Genomic DNA, 20,285 nt, shown 5'->3' with positions numbered 1-20,285 from the left:
GACTTTGACCACAATTTTTGATTTTTTTTTAATCTTAAAAAAAACCCATTAATCTAAGCTAATTGAACAGACAGCAGCATTCCAAGTACTTGTCAATGCAAAATTATGAAACATGCTCTGGCGTTGTCTTCTTTAAAGGCAGTTCTTGTTAAAGTCATAAATGTAGGCCTACGATCTTATTATATGAATTTGGTTAATTTTTTTCAAACCTGATTTTTTGCATATTTGTAATTGTTTACACATGTCACAACTTGCACCTAAATGGAATCAGCCAAATTTCTTGTGTTTGTAGGTAAACAGAGCAAAGTTCGACATAAAGTCATACTTCAAAGAATTATGACTTTTTGTCCTCCCATAGAACTGCGCGTTAAACGGCCAAAATAACAAGCAGTTTCTTTCACTTTACCTCGTTATTTCAGCTCAAAATTAACAGAAACCATTCCCGATAATTATTACTAGTATTATTTCAACATTTTGAGTATATAATGACAAATTTAAAATTTGAAGGAAATCGTAGGCCTACATTAGGGGTGGTGCAATAATTATGTGTACCCCTGGGGTGAATTCTCAAAATGGTCTGCCAAAAACGCTTGCCCCCTTTGGCCATGCCAAAAATCTTTTGCCCCCCCTTTCGACGTGCCAAAAAACCTTTGCCCCCCCCCTTTTGACGTGCCAAAAAATCTTTGCCCCCCCTTACACATGCAAGATTTTGGGGAACCCGAATTTAAAACCTGAAATTGTCTTATCATAGGCCTATAGACGAATCTAAATTCACGCATTCCTACACCTGACTAGCAGCCTTTAGTTGGGTAGCCGTCGGCTACAATGCACTCAAAATGTGAAATGATTCGGCCTTGGCGGAAATTTTAAACTGCATTCCATCACCCGTTTTACACCTTCCGCGAAAACACAGGTAGACAAAAGAATAACACAATTATACAGTTCCCTTCGACAAAACACACAGCATGGTCTAATCGCTGTTGAAGTGACATAATAATCGGATTAACTATACGCGGTATCTATGCATTGATGTACTTGCGAACAAAAGGACTATGTAGGCCTAGATGCGACGGGATTACCTGCGGAATTATCTCCGTTATACATTATTAGCTATTATTCTATTAACCCTCCTCGTCCTTACATCTTCTCTAGGGGTGTTAGGCGGCTTTTATTTGCACAATTGGACGCTCAAAACACCAGGTTGGTGCTAGCGGCTACCCAAAGATGTCCGACCAAATCCTGACCATGACTTGGCTACTTGGATTCGTCTATAATGCGAGCGTAGCGAGTAGGAAATTTTGCATATTTGAATGTGTTCCTAACGTTACGCCTTTTTAGGGCGTAGTATAGAAACGGTACCCAAAATATCTGTGCCAAAAATTGCTTGCCCCCCCTTTCGACCTGCCAAAAATCGCTTGACCCCCCTTTGACCTGCCAAAAATGCTTGCCCCCCTTTCTGGCCTGCCAAACAATCTTTGCCCCCCCTATAATTCACCCCCGGGGTACACATAATTTTGCACCACCCTTAAGCCTTTAAATTACAGAGTCAAGATGTAAGCCTAGCCCTAGTCACTATCATGCCTCAATATATTATAGACGAATCCAAATTCACGCAGTCCTATAGACCTACTTCAATGGCTCCAAAGTTGGGTCCCCGTCGACTCAATTCAGTCACATAAAATATGTGAAATAATGCGGCCTTGGGGGCATTTTAAACTGCATTATATCACCCGTGTTACAAGAAGACAAAAGAATGATGACAGTTTACAACACAAAAGAATGTAACATCGATTTTTAAGCGGGTTTTTGGTGTTGCGGGGACCCAAAGATGGCCGACCAAATCCTGACCATGAATTGGCTCGTTGGATTCGTCTATCAGTGTAGAGGTAGATGATATGATATTGAAACAAATGACTATAGACCTCTATTACCCTATAATTATGTGATCTGTGAACTTTATCCTTGTTTCAGTTTCCGGGTTCAGTTATTTTGTCAAACAGGCCGTAATGCTAAATACAACCATGACAACTCAACTCAATCAGTCCATGTTCAAACCAGGGGGATGACACTCACCTCATTTGCATGGCAAAATTACCCGTCTCCTCTGCAGCCAATTTGTTTTCGCTCCATCGAAATCAAGCTGGTCACGGAGGAGACTACCTTCATTTGTGTTTGTTCATTTGTGTATGGAGAGCCCTTCTTGGAGTCCGTTTGGACTTAGGCTACGCTCTCAGCTAGAGTCCGACGCTGTATTGTACTAGAAACACCTTCTCTGTGAATTCGCTAGAGCAAGGAAAATAAAAACTGGTTTCATTACTATCTGTTTTTGAGCTTTTTTGCATGTCTGCGACCATGGTGTTACCACAACTGAACAAGTTGGAAGTAGGCCTATCTTTTCAATTTTTTTAGTCCAAAAGTGGTAGCCTACATTTGTTGCATTTTTACTAGGCAAAAACTCAAGTCTTTAGGAGGTAAATTCTAGGCCTAGGCCTATCACTACTGAGAGGAAGTTTTGGATTAGAAAACGGACATTTCGATGAGAAACGGCCACTGATGAGAATTTAATTTTCTCATTCTTCTTTTGGATGACAAAATAATAATGTTTATTTTGAGCTCAGCGGGGATTACCAATTTTCACCAGTTTTAATAAGACAATAATGATTGACACACACACCAGGAAGTTTCTCATCCAAAAGAATGAGAAAATTTAAATTCTCACCATTTTGGCCGTTTCTCATCAAAATGTCCGTTTTCTCATCCAAAACTTCCTTTAGTGTATTAAGTTAGCTTAGGCCTATTGATCCTAAATTTGCTGGTAGGGTAAAACTCGTTTTAGGGGTGTTTAAAAAGTCATGCGTTTAGGCCTACACTATCATACTTGAGTGCCCCCCCACCCCCGGTGAAATTTGGGACTCATTTGGTCACCGTCCTAAGCGTCCTTGCCCACACGAGTCGCCCAGGAGTAGGCCCTACCCGGCATTATTAATTATTAGTGCTTAGCCCCTAAATACAGTCGCGTATCGTGTTGTCAATTATCGTTACTTGTGTCCATGGATATGACCCTATGTATAAGTAGTCTTCATAGAATTCACACAGTCTATGCCATGTCATTTACGGATACAAAGAGGATAATAATGTTGAGGGCGCCCACAAAATCTTACACCGTCTTACACAATGTTCCAAGGCAAAGTTCAGTTTAATATTTACTCATCGTACAAATACAGACGTTTTATTATGTTATGATGTTGTCTGGATGGGTGGACAGTTGTCACACTGTGGAAAAACAACAACCGGGAATCCGCATTCATTTACAAATAGCATTAAATTAGTATCACATAGTGGCCTCCGTGCAGTGGAAAACCTTAATTCTTTCATCAAAAAGAAATGAAAATGACCAAAAAAAACGGATCCACCTGTACGCCTATAAAATGGGCACAGAAATTTGTCTCAAATATGAATGAATTTTAAGAAACATACGGGATATGATGAACCAATGACCTGACGCCATGATAGCAGGATCTATTAGTTGTTTTATATACAATGCATATACCGTGTTGTCATAATACCAATATTTGGCATAATATATAACGACTAATATTTAGTATTGTAAATATGCAGTTCATATGCACAAACGAACACTGATCTTTATGATATTCAGGTTGTTGTACATCTCATATAACATGTCATATAGGAGGTCATATGTGTTGACCTTCTCCTATTGTATTTGTTCATCTGTGTATGGAGAGGATTAGCGCCATTAAACGCCATTAAAACTCCATCAGTATTAGGGCGTAGTTCAGTGAACTCACCAGATTTTCTATTCCAAGTACTTTGATAAATACAGATAATATGTATTGATGGGTCGAGGCGATTGCATTGAAAACCTAATACATTATTCATAACAGTTACGTAATCAATCGATAGTGCGGACACTTTTCATTTGCAAACCACCAAAATTCGTGATCTTTTAGCGTTGGAAAAGAAACCACGTGAATAGAGTGCCCTCTCAAGAATATCAACTCTCTGGTTCAAACCTTGCAAGGGAGTTAGGGAGTGTTCAGAAATACTCTGGTGGGGGGGGGGGGGGGCTGAAAAATATGTAGGGGGGCATAAAATTTTAGGAGTTCTGAAAAGGGGGGGTTAAAAAGTTTTGGGTGTATGAACAGGGGGGCACGTAGGGGGGGTGTAAAAAAATTTCGCGCGCTGAGCGCGCAAATGTTCCCATATTCGTCAATTTTTGCACGCGTTTTGTCCCAATAAAGCCTTTTTTGGAAGCTCAAATACATGTACATCAGTCTCTCTAAAAAACAAAACCGGTATATGTCCTGTAATTTCTTTTTTCGTCTGTGCCCTCGAAATTTTATTCACCCCCGACCAAGAAAACTGGCTACGCCCCTGTATTTTGGGCTAAAATAGTCTTGTTTTTGCGCGCTTCGCCACAACAAAAAGTCCCAGTAAACATACATGTAGGCGTAGATCCCGGGGGATGGCCCATACAATCATCCCCCCAATGTTGACGCCTGTATGTGTGTTTCTGACCAAATTAAGCTCATATTTGGCCATTTTAGCCCCCAACGTACAAATTTTTGCGCGCTTCGCGCGTATTGAATCCACTTTTACATCAAATTTCATTCGTTTAGCTTCCAAATGGCAAAATTTTAGCATGCTACTTTAAAACATTAGGCCTACCACAATTCCACATATTTTATATCAATGACATGGGTACAATTTCATTGCACGTGAATACAAATTTTAGTGTCATTAATGCCATTTGTATGGTAGTAGAATTGAATTAGTAGAATGGTATTATGATGGGGGGGTCAAAATAGTTTTGAACTTATATGAGGGGGAGTCAAAAAAGTTTTAGGTCCATTAAGAGGGGGGGGCAAAAAAGTTTTGGGTTCGCGAAGAGGGGGGTTAAAAAATTTTCGACATGAAAAAATATTTTCCAGGCCCCCCCACCAAAGTATTTCTGAACACTCCCTTATCAGAGAGTTATTCCCTGGGAGTTATTTTAGTTAATAGTACGCCCCCGCTGTTGCCGTTATTTTATAATACACATTTTAATGATATGGCGCTGCAAATTGTTCCTGTTCGACCAGACGCGAATAGCGGCTGCAAATATTGACATTATTGTTGTTGCCCATTGATTTATATCACACATTTTACGCCATTATGACTACATGAACCATTTTCAGGGTCTATACTTGCATGAACAGTGAGGTCAATACCGAATCGGTAAGTAGTGAATAGTAGGCTATTAATTATAGCTAATTATATAATAATATTTATGCCACAATGTGATAAAACAATAACCCCGGGACAATAACATGCAAGCAAACTACAGCGATGTTCCGTGCAACTGAAGTTGAGACGGACGATTTATTATAAAGTTTTGCTTTAGTAATAACCATATACACGGACTTGGCATGGCATGGCAGATATCATCAGCCTTGTAGGCTATACTATATAGAAGAACGTGAATTAACGTTTTATCACAATGCCTATTGGTGGGTATTATGTTCCCGCGGAAATTTGAGGTGGTGGGTCTTTGGGAGCTGACGGCGCCGGTAGAAGGGGCCTTTTGGAGCTGCGAACAAGAAAAATGGGGACTTTTGGTGCATCAAGCCTTGGCCTGGTTGAAAATTGCCTGAAAAAAACCCTTTAGATCTGAAATTATCAAAATCAAGGGTCTTTCGGAGCTCTATTTTGTTCCGTATAGGGGGTCTTCGCGGAGCTGCAAAATCCAAAAAGGGGGGTCTTTCCGGGGAACATACCTGTATGGTCATTTGTGTTAAGTGCCCCCCCGAGCCATTTTTAAGATTGGGCCATTTAGGCCTATAATAGTCCTAGATGAGCTTCAATCTTGGACGACCGTCTCTGAATTAATTAATTTATTAATTAATTAATTTATTTATTTAGGCCCCTATTTATTTATTTATGATTATCATAATGGGAAGGCATTTCACTATTTATAGGCCTACAGTGCTTTGGGTGGCCTTTTTCTGCATTATGAGAAGGGATTTCAGCCAATGCATTGTGCGAAGGCAATCCACCATTTACACTTTGCACCATAGGGTACAATGCATTACAATACAATGCAATACAATACAATACAATACAATACAATACAAAGAGCATTTTGCGCCATTTCCAAAAAGGCTCAGAGCGCTTACAAAATATAAACCTTAATATTAGGCTACCACTTAAAACTACATTTGTAGGTGCATCTTAAAAATATAAATATACAATATCAATTAAAAACATGTTAAGGAAACAAATACGTTTTCTGAGCTTTTTTGAACATATTTGTAGATGAAGATTGTCTAATATGGACAGGTAACTTATTCCACTCTTTTGATGCAGAAACTGTGAAAGTTCTATCGCCAGCTAATACTCCAGTGATGGGATAGTCCTGGGGATAGTCAAGACGAAGATAATCATTACAGATCGGAGTTGCCTCTTTGGAACATATAATGATAAACAATTTAACAAGTATGTTGGTCCTTGGTTGTGAAGACATTTATGTACAAGCAAAAGTAATTTTAAAATGATCCTTTGGCGTATTGGAAGCCAATTAAGTGATTTCAAAAGTGGCCCGGTGAGTGCTTTCTTTCTGCCCAGTTTTGTAGACGTTGTAGGCGAGTAATATAAGTATGGTGATGAGGACTAGGCCATTACAATAGTCAAGACGAGAAAGTATTAATGAACGTACGGCATGATGACATGATGGTTAGTCAATATATTTCCTGATCATGCTGATTCTGGCGATATTTCGTAATTGAACTTAAGTAACAGATTTGCTTAAATTAGTAATATGAGACGACATAGTCATATGAGTATCGAAAGAGGCACCCAAATTCCGAATGGTCTTTGCAGATTGGAGAATATTTCAATAGGCCAATTCAAATCAAAAGTTTACCAAGCTCCTGTTTGAAAAGTTTATGATTGTGTACAATGTAATTTTCAATCAATTTCATTATTACCACACAGGGTTTTTGTTGTGTTTCTAGTTACTTGATCCCATTTTGTTTTTTAATGTGTACATCTTGTGGAAATTTTAAATATTTATTATGTTTGTATGTAATGTACTTAATATGAGGGCCTGCTTGGAAAGCAGTGCTTGTCACTAAAACTGTTTTACCCTCAACAAAGAAAGATTTCTATCCAACGCTAAAGCAATAAAATATACGTCACTTGAACACGATCGATTCGCGCGAAGTTCATATTGGTGCGTATGCACCAAATATATGTATCTTGTGATCTACAGAGATGCCTCCTCTCCAGACCAATGGTACGTTCATATCGATCTGTTGGACGTCCAAAGGTCCCGAAAACGTATTATAATACTAGCCCAGCGGGGCTTTTCTAAATTTGGACCATCACTAAAGTCTTTACTGTGAGGGGTTTCCGCGCTTGTCGCTGTCGCTTCCTCGCGCTTGCATTAATTTCAAATGATGACATGTTTTCACTGTACAGTAGTTGAAGTGTTATGGCGACTTCCGACAGTACTGGCCAAGCGACGTTGACAACGTCGTCAACCATATCAACTGAAAAGAGCCGGCAAGTTAAAGCTTCAGACCAATCTGAGAGGTTCCATCGATTTGTATCTGTAGAACGGCTAGGGGCATATAGCGATGCAGTGTTTTCTATTATAGTCACATTTATGGTAAGACAAATGGAAAATGTATTTTATAAATTTTTATGTATTGGGGTCTCCAGTTGTAAATGTTGAACAATATTCTATTCCAACGGTTGTGTTAGTTTGTTAGGTTGAACATGTTAACTTGTAGGTTATCTATTATATATATACAAACCCCGCAGGGCGTTTCCTTGGTTGAAGGTGTGCGGGGATGTGTAACCGTTTTGGGGTGCCTTTTCAGCGATTTTGGTATATAGATTTTCAGTGAAGACTAATTCGGGCGAATTTTAGCAAAGGTGCACTTAAAGGCACTCAATTTACTTGGGTGCTGCTTTAGGTGCTTTTTGTGAAAATTTGGGTGTACTGATGGGTTGCAAAATAAATTTCCATACAAAATGCACATTTCCATACAAAATATTTGCACATTTCCATACAAAATATTTGGAAGAGCCCCCGATACACACCACATGTTTTACTGAGCACACGGCAATAGTCGTTATTAAAAAAGGTGACTTTTTCGACGGGAATATAAAGTAAACTATGATGATATTTTATAAAATTCGCCGTCTAGCAATTATTGAAGGAGGAACCGGGAAAAGTGATCTCCGGTTCGAGAATTGAACCCAAGACCTCATATTTACGCTACCAGAAAAAATAGTTTCTATCAAGTAACTAAAATTCGCCACACTGGTGGCAGCGGTGGGATCGTTGTCTTTGAAATTGGAATAATACCTTAAGCATTAGTATTAAGTGTCTTAAAAGATAGCCTGGTATAGTTTAATGTTAATAGAAACCGGATCCTGATGAGATCATCATTGAAGTAATATTCTGGAAACATCTTTTCTTTTTTTCATGACACAGATCATTCCTTTATCAACGTCTGTTGAAGATTTTCAAATTTACTCTGTAAGTAACAGAACTAAGAAATTAAACCATTTTGTTATTTAATAGTTATAAGTAATAAGTACGACCTGGATGCTAATTCTTCAAATTACGAGGTTTTAACTGTCTTATTGAAACTCCTATTGTTCTTTAAAAACATTACGAAAGCAAAAGAAAATTAATGTATCATATTCATATAATTATTATCTGCTTTTAATGCAGGATGTCAAGGACAATTTGATAGCAGAATGGCATCTATTTTTTATCTATATAGTTTGTTATTTCTTCGTGTTTTCTCTCTGGGAGCACCATGTTCGGTAAGTTCAAATTACAATAAAAATTCCTTTAAAAGGAATAGAGCGGGCAAATGAAAAATTGTCAAGAGAAATGAAAGAATGAGTAACTCTTCACAATTAAAAAACAGGGAAAATATGACACAACATCGATTTCAATGGGGAATAACCCGCCCAAAAACAGTCAATATAATAATATAAGTGGACTGATTTGTCTTCTGGGTTATTTAACATTTAAGACATCGGAAGTAAGAGCTTCAAAAGAGCAATCATATAGGGTAGAAATTGTTGGATCCGACCGAGGACCTCTGTATTAGTATTACTAGTCAAGTCTGATGTTACTGGGACATCATCCCTGAAAAGCATATAGTTTACTATTACTTTTAGTGAAATCGGTTAAGATCTCAATTCCTTTATTGTTTCTGGTTTAACTATACATACGAGTATGTTATTGTGTGTTGTGTGTCTTTGCTTGTTTGAGTTACATTATAAGTTCTTTCGCTTGCATATACTTTAAGGTACTTTGGCATATTTCATGAAATACCATTTTATTTGGTACGATGTAATTTTCCGGCCATTAAATTTGCCTAAATTACCTGTATTTGTTCTTTTTCTATAGAGTATATGAAGTTGTTGAACACGTTGGCGACGTGGTAATCGTTCTCAATGTGGTACGTATAGGCCTACCAATAATTGTTTCGGGGTTTTTTATGGTATGTGTGAGTTTTTGTGAGACAGATGGGTGGGCATGTGATGAGCGGTGGTGGTGGGTGGGTGTTTTGGTGTGGGACGGGGTGGACTCGTATGTGGATTTTTGACAACACTGACTGGCATCTCTATATATGGAGGGTGTGTGGGGTGAAGGTGATGTGATGGGTGGGTGGATGGGTGTGGTTTGTATGTTCGTTTGTATGTGCGTAATTGCTATATTTATGGTTAATTGCTCATCATCGTTTGTCTGTTCGTTCCGTTATCGTATTTTGACTGCGATTTCATTTTTCTTAAGTTTATATAAAATTAAATAATGCTCTGTCGAGTCAGTTTCATTAATAGCTTTGGGGCTTACATTATAAACATTGTTTTATATAAAACTAAATAATGCTCTGTCGAGTCAGATTCATCAATAGCTTTGGGGCTTAGGAATAGGGACGCACAATTCGGATATTATCGGGTGGAGGGGGCTAATTGTCAGACAGATTTTTTTTGCCGCCTAAGGTTTTTTTCGCTGCGTTTGGAGACATTTTTTTTCGTTTTTCAATTTTATTGTATACCTTTATACAGAGCTGGGTAGGGGATTATTTTTAACTCATCAGAGAGGCATTTTTTACTCATCATTAAAACAACATTTTTTACTCATCAGTGAGGCAGAAAAACTCCCGGGCCGCTCCCCGATAATATCTAATGGTGCGTCCCTTGCTATACACACATTGTTTTATATAAAACTAAATAATGCTCTGTCGAGTCCGCTTGATTTATAGTTTTTGGGCTTACATTACAAACATTGTTTTACGTCTGCATTGTTTTTCAGATCCAGCTCCTTGCAGCTTCTATGTTGCCATTTCTGGTAAATAGATTTTAACGGTGTATATTGACATAAATGTATTGCAGAATTTGATCAAAATCCTTACATTAGTCATTATTAGTGCTGATGTAACATGGTAACACCGTGAGATATTTAGTCCAGTCAATCTAAACAAGTTAGTGGTGTCACCCACTATACTAATTGCAACTGAATTTTTGTCACTGTTATGCAATTTAGAGATGTTCCCTGAACATCATACCAAAAGTATACCAAAATGTATTTCATCAGTGATGATGAAAAGGTAGGTTTTGGCGGGAAAAGGTCATAGTCAAATTTCAAAATTACTTCATTTTTTAAAAAACTGTTCCAAAGTATCCTTCTAGTCATACGGATTCAGAAAAAGTATAGTTTGTCATATATGTGATGTACCGTTCTCAAGTTAAATAAGGAAAAATGTCAAAGGTCATATTTTGGGTTCCACGTAAGTCAACTCGGATGCCCCGATCTCCTTAATAATGGTGTCAATTTGTTCGTGTTCGTCCTTGAAAGACACTCCAAATTAAGAATAATTTACCATATCTTGGATGTTTCGTTACCTTGGTAGCATGGTAAAAGAGGTCAACTTATGACCATTGAACTCTATATTGACCACGACGACCTATTTTTCGACGTTACCTATGTAATTAAACATCGTAAACAGTGCAGATATTCTCTAAATGAACGGTGTTTTCAAGACAACAACTTGAGACCATTTTGGTTAAAATCAGTTAATGTTTAGTTTTTGACCTCTGCGAAGTTAACATTTGACTTTTGACTTTTTGGCTTATAACTCAGGAACCGAACATCCCAAATATGGCAAATTACGGTATACTTTTTCTGAATCCTTATGACCAGAAATAATTTGGTATGGTTTTTAAAATGATTGGTGTAACCTTTTCCCGCCAAAAACTACCTTTCCACATTTATATTCTTTTTGTATGCTGTAATGCAGTAGGGCGTAGGTAGAGATGCCCACTCCCCTAATCATCAAAGACCAAAAAGGCCCACTTTGCGAGCGTAGCGAGTGAAAAAGATATGTTTTTATGCTTTTTCGGTTAAAAAAAAAGGTCCAAATTTGCCCAATTGCGTGGTGGTGGGGGGGGGGGGAGTTGACGATACTAGCGGTTCGAAAACTATGTGTATAATACATGAGGCCCTTTGAAAATTGGAGTTTTCGAGAAACATTAGGAGAGGGGTGATGAAGTGTTAGTTAGGTGTGCGCCTGAAAGTGACCATACGGTAGGTGCTATAATTAAAGCATCCATATTGAGTTTGTCAAAATGCATAGAAATATTTTAAGCACGGAGTTTTAATTCTCACTGCACGGAATTTCAATCTCACTGCACAAACGTGTCAGAAGGCACGTTAAAATAGCCCATGGTGAACAAATTCTGTTGCAATAAGTGGTGGGTCAAAAAGCACTTTGACTGGACTAATTGTGATTTGCAACAAAATCACAGTAGAGACATGGCATTGAAAAGAATATAATTAGGCACATGTCGTATACTTCTTTATTGATTCGATCAATTATCATACATGCATTATATCACTAACATGTAATCATCATATATGTTTATACAATAATTATCTTCCGCCGTAGGAAGATAGTAAAACAAATGGCGTATGTACATCCCGGGTGTACATCAGAAATTTTAATTGCATTCTCTCACAATATATGACCTATGCCTATGGTATTTTCCAGGGATTTTTAAGTTCAATTTTGTTATCAACTTGTGGCATTTTCAAAGCTTGATTATAAAGTTCAACGATGTGATAGAACCCTATATTATATTACTTTTTGTTGATTTTTTTTAAGTTTGCTTCACTTGAAACACTGATAATTTTATATTAAAATATAAGAAAGCAGGCTTAGTCGCCGAAAAATCGTACGATTTCACTCATTGCATGTAATAGGTATTAAGATCGGGCTAATCACTGGGATGGAAAGAAGAAAAACTCACTCACAAAGAGTGAGAAGAGCGAAAATCACCCCTAAAAGAATAGAAATCACTCTTTTTGAGATTGGGGTTTTCACTCTTCTATACATTTAGAGAGTATACAATGGCGATGAATGGAAATCTGTTTGCCAACGCAAAGTCGAATGCAGAGACAAATATGAATCCCTTAAATCCCTGCCCTTTCACTAAATGTCCTTCAGTAGAGAATAATATCATCTTAAGCCTTTTGTCTCTCTCTCTCTCTCTCTCTCTCTCATCTCTTTCTTTCTATTTTATTTGTTAACACTATTACCTATCTCTTCTCCTTACATTCCAAATCCCACCCTTGGGTCACTCTACCACTCACACTTAAACCATTTGGCGAACATTGTGTAAAGGCATTGGGACATTTTGTAGTTTCTTCGGGTTTTTTATTATTATTATTTAAACAGATTTCCGCCTTTTGTAAGCAGCTAAGCACTAGAATACGCGCGTGGTGTCACATCTTCCACCCAAGTGATTAGCCTGATCATATTTATTTCATTCCAGGAACATTTCCACCCAGTATGTGAAATCAACAGGATATTAGATGAATGTCCCACTTACAATTTGCCGAATTCTTCTTGTCCGGCGATGATGTGCAATACTTTTGACCAGTGAATGTATATTAGGTTGTCGCCTGTTATTTATTATAGGCCTATATTCAGGTACATTAGTATAGGCGATGATCATGAATAATATTAGAATAGTTGGAAGGAAAAAACTTATCTTGCTTAATGAATTCGATGTACTTCATACAGGGAGCTTTGTTAGGTGATTATCACGAAGATCCACTAGCGACTGTTGTATTCAGCCTGGACTTTGTAGCTATTGCAGTGCTGCAGGTAATTTGCTATTATTACTCAAAAATATCATGTTTTATTTTAATGTTTTGGAAGTAAATCCATGACGATCGTGACCATTTTCATCTAATTAATAACTTATCTAGACCTCAAAATTGTCATTGGGTATTAATTTTGTTATAAACATATTGGCAACGAAAGCAAGAAAATGACAGTGTTGATAATTATGAATCTCTATACAAGTGTCCGTCCACGGACGAACTCTGGAAACACGACCATAATTTGAAATTTTCCGTTTATACGTATTTTAATACGTATAAACGGACAATTTCAAATTGAAATATTAAAATATTATGCAGCTTCATGTCTCGCATCCATTCTCTTTATGAAAAGTAAAAATCTGATTTTTGATGATCTTATTAATTTTGGTGAAGATTTGGCGAATCGCTGAATGATAGAGGCTTTAAAGGTCCATTCAGTGGTTTGCTCATCCGAATGATCGTAAAATCATCAAAATTCATATTTTGGTACCTTTGTCATTGTCATAAATGTGCTAACATAGCCTGGTAGTGGCTCAGCCGAAAGCCGTGTATTTAAGGGCTGGGGTATGAACGTTTGGACAGTATTTATTTTGGGACATTAGAGCACATCAGACATATCGAATTGCATTCTGAATACGAAGAATGTCATTCTGATATCAAATAATTTTGAATTTTTGAAATTCGCAATTTAATACACATTTTATGGCAAATCATTAAAAATTGATATTTTTGATATTTAACAGTACTTGAAGTGAACTTTATAAATCTGATGATTTATACTTAAAGTGTATGTAGGTGGGTTGAAAAGCCGACGATCAATTGAAAATTTGGACCTTTCGTATTGAAGATATGGATTTTTTTTCCCAAAACACCAACAAAAATTAGGTCTTTTGGGAAAAAAATCCATATCTTCAATATGAAAGGTCAAAATTTCAATTGACCGTCGGCTTTTCCTCCTGCTACATACACTTTAAGAATATATCATTAGATTTATATAATTTATTTCGAGGACTGTTATATATCAAAATTCGAAAAATATCAAATTTTTATAATTTGTCATAAAATTTGTATTATATTGTGATTTTCAAAAATGAAAATTATTTGATATCAGAAAGACATACTTCGTATTCAGAATGCAATTCGATAGGTCTGAGGTGCTCTCATGTGCCACAAAAATACTGTCGAAACGCAATAAATGCTCATTTTAGATCCCTTAAGACAAAATAAGACATTTATATACTGACAGTATATAAATTAGCTTAAGGCCTACATGTATTTGAATGGGGCTTCAACTTCGTCAATACTGCGGTTTTCTTCGTCTCTTCATTCTTGCCAAATTTTTCATTTCAAAAATACCAATGACAATTTGAATGACTTATCCTTCACTTTTAAGCAATTTATAAACAATTTTAATTTTTTTTACACTTTTGCTGGGATCACTGAATAGGTCTTTAATATCATTAATCTACGTGTTTGTACTTTTCAGCTTTTATCGGTATTATTTGCATACAGAAGAAAAAAGATGATGCGTGATAACATTAATAAGGTAGGCCTATGGTTCTCACCTATGTTTCATTATCATTGAGGTATAGGACTTTTTATTTTTTCGGAGAAGAGCAGGTAAGGCAACTACTCAAGGTTAGGAATAGGATGATGGTTTTTTTTATTGATTGTTGATTCATTGTTGTGAATTATGACACCACTTGCTTATTGTTTTGTTAGCGAATTTTAAGCCCAAGATAATGCAAAAAGAGTGTTTAGAAATTTTTATTTAAAAACACTTTCCTAAACACAATTTTGCTTCACTTTGTAAACACTTTTTGAAGCTAAACATCATGTGTCAAATTTCTGAATATTTGTCAGTGATCAGTGATGGTGTCCTGGGGGGTTCATTTGTAACGATATCCATATTCTAAACATAACGTTTCTAAACACATTCTTTCCTTCACTTTCTAAGCACTGTTTTTGGAGTGTGCAGAATTGGTATATAATATACTCTCCTAGTGGGTAACTAATTATATTTAATCATGTGTGCAACTAATTATATTTAGTCATTTGTGCAACCCCATAATACAAAATTCAAAGTTGCTCAAATTTTGTTAAAACCAATTCTAAAATATTCCAGTGGTCGTATAAAGGATTAAGAAAATATGACCTATCTACGACTTATCGTTCCGGGGTTATGAGCAAAAAGTTTCAATAAGGAATAGTTTGTAATACCTTAGACGTTTTGTTACTACACTGTAAATCGAAGTGTTTAGAAAAATAAACACCTTTAAGTGTTCCATTGTTACACTTTTAAACACTTAAAGGTGTTTACCACAGTGTAGGTATAGGCAGTTTGATCAAACACTTAAACGCTTGAATATACACACAAGTATTTCTAAATATAAACACTTCGATTTACATATAAAGTACACTTTATTTTCATTATCATGATAATATAAAGCTATAAAAGCGTATGAAATACTCGATGAGCATTTAAGGAATCATTGCACTGGCTATTATGTTTTGTCAACATTCATCAGCAGCATGGCCATTTACGCTTTCCAATTACTCAGTAGAGCAGTGTTTAGTGTAATTTTCAGTTCTCTAATAGACACTTGTTTTAAAAGGGCCTGTGTGATAGTTATCTGTCTTGGGGGAAGTGCATGGGCAGTTTTTGTTTGTTTGTTTGTTTACCCAGGTTGGTCCGTGAGGAACACATGCTAATCCATGGAAAACCATGGACCGTTCCAAGCTCATACAAATGCACAAGCCTGGATAGCCAATGTAGGCTAATATATGCATGCTGGCCTAGATAGCTTTGATAAACAAAGCAAGAAATGGAAGAAAATAGCTAGGAAAAAGAGAAAAGAGAGAAGGCCACTCCCAAACACAATTGTACAATTTTACTCTTAGCCCTTACTTCGTGAGAAAGGAAACTGGAATTCCAATCTCAGGCCCCGATGCAAAGGCTTGGATAAGCAATTGTGTGCAAATCGAAAGGAGAGGGCAAGAGATTTTTGGCAAGTCATAAGGGTGGCAAGAGATATTTGATATGCATTTATGGGGTACCTTTAAAAACGCTCTAAAAAGGTTAAAAAAAGTACACGAACGTTTTAAAATGCAAAATATCCTGCTCGCTACGCTCAATATGAGACTATTTAAGGTTTTCAAATTGGGTTCACAAACATTTGGCATGTGCAAAGGCGGGGAGCAGTGGCAGGCCAAAAGGGGAGCAAGCAATTTTGGCCGATGTATTTTTGGCAGACCATTTTGAAATTTCCCCCCGGACAGATTATTATTGCACAGTTCCTTACCCATATCTCTCATATTGTAATGGTCAAATGATCATGGCCGGGGATCATGTCAGAGACAATCAAGCGATTGGGCAGATTATATTCTGCCTTCATAAGCATTGATGCGCTATAATTGCCAACTAATCTTTCTGTATCTTAATAACTTTGCTTACTGATGCATGCCAGTTGGCGCTGCGTTGTTAAAAAGGGCTCGTCTCATCAGTAGTAGCCTACATTTTAGCGCATTTATTTTTCCACAATATTTCCAATATTTGTTCAAATGCTAGCTACCTGTCATTGCTATCTACTGAAGATAGCAATATTTGTTCAAATACTAGTTCTCTGTCATTGCTATCTACTGAATATAGCAACATGTTTGTTCCAATATTAGCTATCTGGCATTGCTATCTACTGAAGATAGCAATATTTGTTCAAATAGTAATTCTCTGGCATTACTATCTACTGAAGATAGCAACATCTTTGTTCAAATATTAGCTATCTTGCATTGCTATCTACTGAAGATAGCAACATCTTTGGTCAAATATTAGCTATCTGGCATTGCTATCTACTGAAGATAGCAATATCTTTGTTCAAATACTAGCTCTTTGGCATTGCTATCTACTGAAGATAGCAACATCTTTGTTCAAATATTAGCTATCTGGCATTGCTATCTACTGAAGATAGCAATATCTTTGTTCAAATACTAGCTCTTTGGCATTGCTATCTACTAAAGATAGCAATATTTGTTCAAATAGTAGTTCTCTGGCATTACTATCTACTAAAGATAGCGATATTTGTTAATAGGCCGACTAGTTCTCTGGCATTGCTATCTACTGAAGATAGCAAAACAAGATAGCAATATTTGTTCAAATAGTAATTCTCTGGCATTACTATCTACTGAAGATAGCAACATCTTTGTTCAAATATTAGCTATCTTGCATTGCTATCTACTGAAGATAGCAACATCTTTGGTCAAATATTAGCTATCTGGCATTGCTATCTACTGAAGATAGCAATATCTTTGTTCAAATACTAGCTCTTTGGCATTGCTATCTACTGAAGATAGCAACATCTTTGTTCAAATATTAGCTATCTGGCATTGCTATCTACTGAAGATAGCAATATCCTTGTTCAAATAATAGCTATCTGACATTGCTATCTACTGAAGATTGCAACATCTTTGTTCAAATATTAGCTATCTGGCATTGCTATCTACTGAAGATAGCAACATCTTTGTTCAAATACTAGTTCTCTGGCATTGCTATCTACTGAAGATAGCAAAATATTTGTTCAAATATTAGCTATCTGGCATTCATATCTACTGTTGCTATCTACCGAAGATAGCAACATCTTTGTTCAAATACTATCTCTTTGGCATTGCTTTCTACTGAAGATAGCAACATCTATGTTCAAATATTAGCTATCTAACGTTGCTATCTACTGAAGATAGCAATATTTGTTCAAATACTAGTTCTCTGGCATTGCTATCTACTGAAGATAGCAAAATGTTTTCAAATACTAGCTATCTGGCATTGCTATCTACTGAAGATAGCAACATCTTTGCTCAAATACTAGTTCTCTGGCATTGCTATCTACTGAAGATAGCAACATCTTTGTTCAAATACTAGCTATCTGGCATTGCTATCTACCAAAGATAGCAACATGTTTGTTCAAATACTAGTTCTCTGGCATTGCTATCTACTGAAGATAGCAACATCTTTGTTCAAATATTAGCTATCTGGCATTGCTATCTACTGAATATAGCAATATCTTTGTTCACATATTAGCTATCTGGCATTGCTAATTACTGAAGATAGCAATATCTTTGTTCAAATATTAGCTATCTGGCATTGCTATCTACTGAATATAGCAATATCTTTGTTCACATATTAGTTCTCTGGCATTGCTATCTACTGAAGATAGCAAAATGTGTTCAAATACTAGCTATCTGGCATTGCTATCTACTGAAGATAGCAATATTTTTTCAAATACTAGTTCTCTGGCATTGCTATCTACTGAAGATAGCAACATCTTTGTTCAAATACTAGCTATCTGGCATTGCTATCGACTGAAGATAGCAACATCTTTGTTCAAATATTAGCTATCTGGCATTGCTATCTACTGAATATAGCAATATCTTTGTTCACATATTAGCTATCTGACATTGCTATCAACTGAAGATAGCAGCATCTTTGTTCAAATATTAGCTATCTGGCATTGATATCCACTGAAGATAGCAACATCTTGGTTCAAATACTAGCTCTTTGGCATTGCTATCTACTGAAGATAGTAACATCTTTGTTCAAATACCAGCTATCTGGCATTGCTATCTACTGAAAATAGCAACATCTTTGTTCAAATATTAGCTATCTGTCAATACTATCTACTAAAGATAGCAATATTTGTTCAAATACTAGTTCTCTGGCATTGCTATCTACTGAAGATAGCAAAATGTGTTCAAATGCTAGTTATCTGGCATTGCTATCTACTGAAGATAGCAATGTCTTTTTTTCAAATACTAGTTCTCTGGCATTGCTATCTACTGAAGATAGCAACATCTTTATTCAAATACTAGTTCTCTGTCATTGCTATCTACTGCAGATGGCAACATCTTTGTTCAAATACTAGTTCTCTGGCATTGTTATCTACTTAAGGTAGCATCATCTTTGTTCAAATACCAGCTATCTGGCATTGCTATCTACAAAAGATAGCAACATCTTTATTCAAATACTAGTTCTCTGTGCTATCTACTGAAGATAGCATCATCTTTGTTCAAATACCAGCTATCTGGCATTGCTATCTACCGAAGATAGCAACATATTTTGTTCCAATATTAGCTGTGTGGCATTGCTATCTACTGTAGATAGCAACATTTTTGTTCCAATACTAGTTCTCTGGCATGGCTATCTACCAAAGATAGCAACATATTTGTTCCAATACTAGCTATCTGACATTGCTATCTACTGAAGATAGCAACATCTTTGTTCCAATACTAGTTCTCTGGCATGGCTATCTACCGAAGATAGTAACATATTTGTTCAAATACTATATACTAGCTATCTGACATTGCTATCTACCGAAGATAGCAACATCTTTGTTCAAATACTAGCTATCTGCCATTGCTATCTCCTGAAGATAGCAACATCTTTGTTAGAATACTAGCTATCTGGCTTTCCTATCTACTGAAGATTGCAACATCTTTGTTCAAATATTAGCTATCTGGCATTCCTATCTACTGAAGATAGCAACATCTTTGTTCAAATATTAGCTATCTGTCATTGCTATCTACTGAAGATAGCAATATTTGTTCAAATACTAGTTCTCTGGCATTGCTATCTACTGAAGATAACAAAATGTGTTCAAATACTAGCTATCTGGCATTGCTATCTACTGAAGATAGCAATATTTTTTTTCAAATACTAGTTCTCTGGCATTGCTATCTACTGAAGATAGCAACATCTTTGTTCAAATACTAGCTATCTGGCATTGCTATCGACTGAAGATAGCAACATCTTTGTTCAAATATTAGCTATCTGGCATTGCTATCTACTGAATATAGCAATATCTTTGTTCACATATTAGCTATCTGACATTGCTATCAACTGAAGATAGCAGCATCTTTGTTCAAATATTAGCTATCTGGCATTGATATCCACTGAAGATAGCAACATCTTGGTTCAAATACTAGCTCTTTGGCATTGCTATCTACTGAAGATAGTAACATCTTTGTTCAAATACCAGCTATCTGGCATTGCTATCTACTGAAAATAGCAACATCTTTGTTCAAATATTAGCTATCTGTCAAT

General features: G+C 36.4%; 1 protein-coding gene across 4 annotated transcripts in view; it reads left to right on the top strand.

Moving 5' to 3' along the window:
* Positions 1–5,011: 5,011 nt before the first annotated feature.
* Positions 5,012–20,285, top strand: part of LOC140153294 (endosomal/lysosomal proton channel TMEM175-like) — a 52,251-nt gene continuing 36,977 nt past the window's right edge. Inside the window, exons 1-9 of one of the 4 annotated variants that reach the window (XM_072176004.1) lie at positions 5,013–5,238; positions 6,367–6,495; positions 7,480–7,669; positions 8,504–8,548; positions 8,747–8,841; positions 9,437–9,488; positions 10,346–10,381; positions 13,116–13,199; positions 14,685–14,744. In XM_072176004.1, coding sequence (XP_072032105.1) covers positions 7,493–7,669; positions 8,504–8,548; positions 8,747–8,841; positions 9,437–9,488; positions 10,346–10,381; positions 13,116–13,199; positions 14,685–14,744 — 549 coding nt within the window. In that variant the 5' untranslated portion in view covers positions 5,013–5,238; positions 6,367–6,495; positions 7,480–7,492. The other 3 variants (XM_072176005.1, XM_072176007.1, XM_072176006.1) reach the window with 3 other exon arrangements.

The sequence above is a fragment of the Amphiura filiformis genome, chromosome 5 (assembly GCF_039555335.1).
Source record: "Amphiura filiformis chromosome 5, Afil_fr2py, whole genome shotgun sequence".
Lineage (NCBI taxonomy): Eukaryota > Metazoa > Echinodermata > Ophiuroidea > Amphilepidida > Amphiuridae > Amphiura > Amphiura filiformis.
Note: the sequence above shows the minus strand (reverse complement) of the source record. Positions and strands in the feature narration are given on the sequence as shown.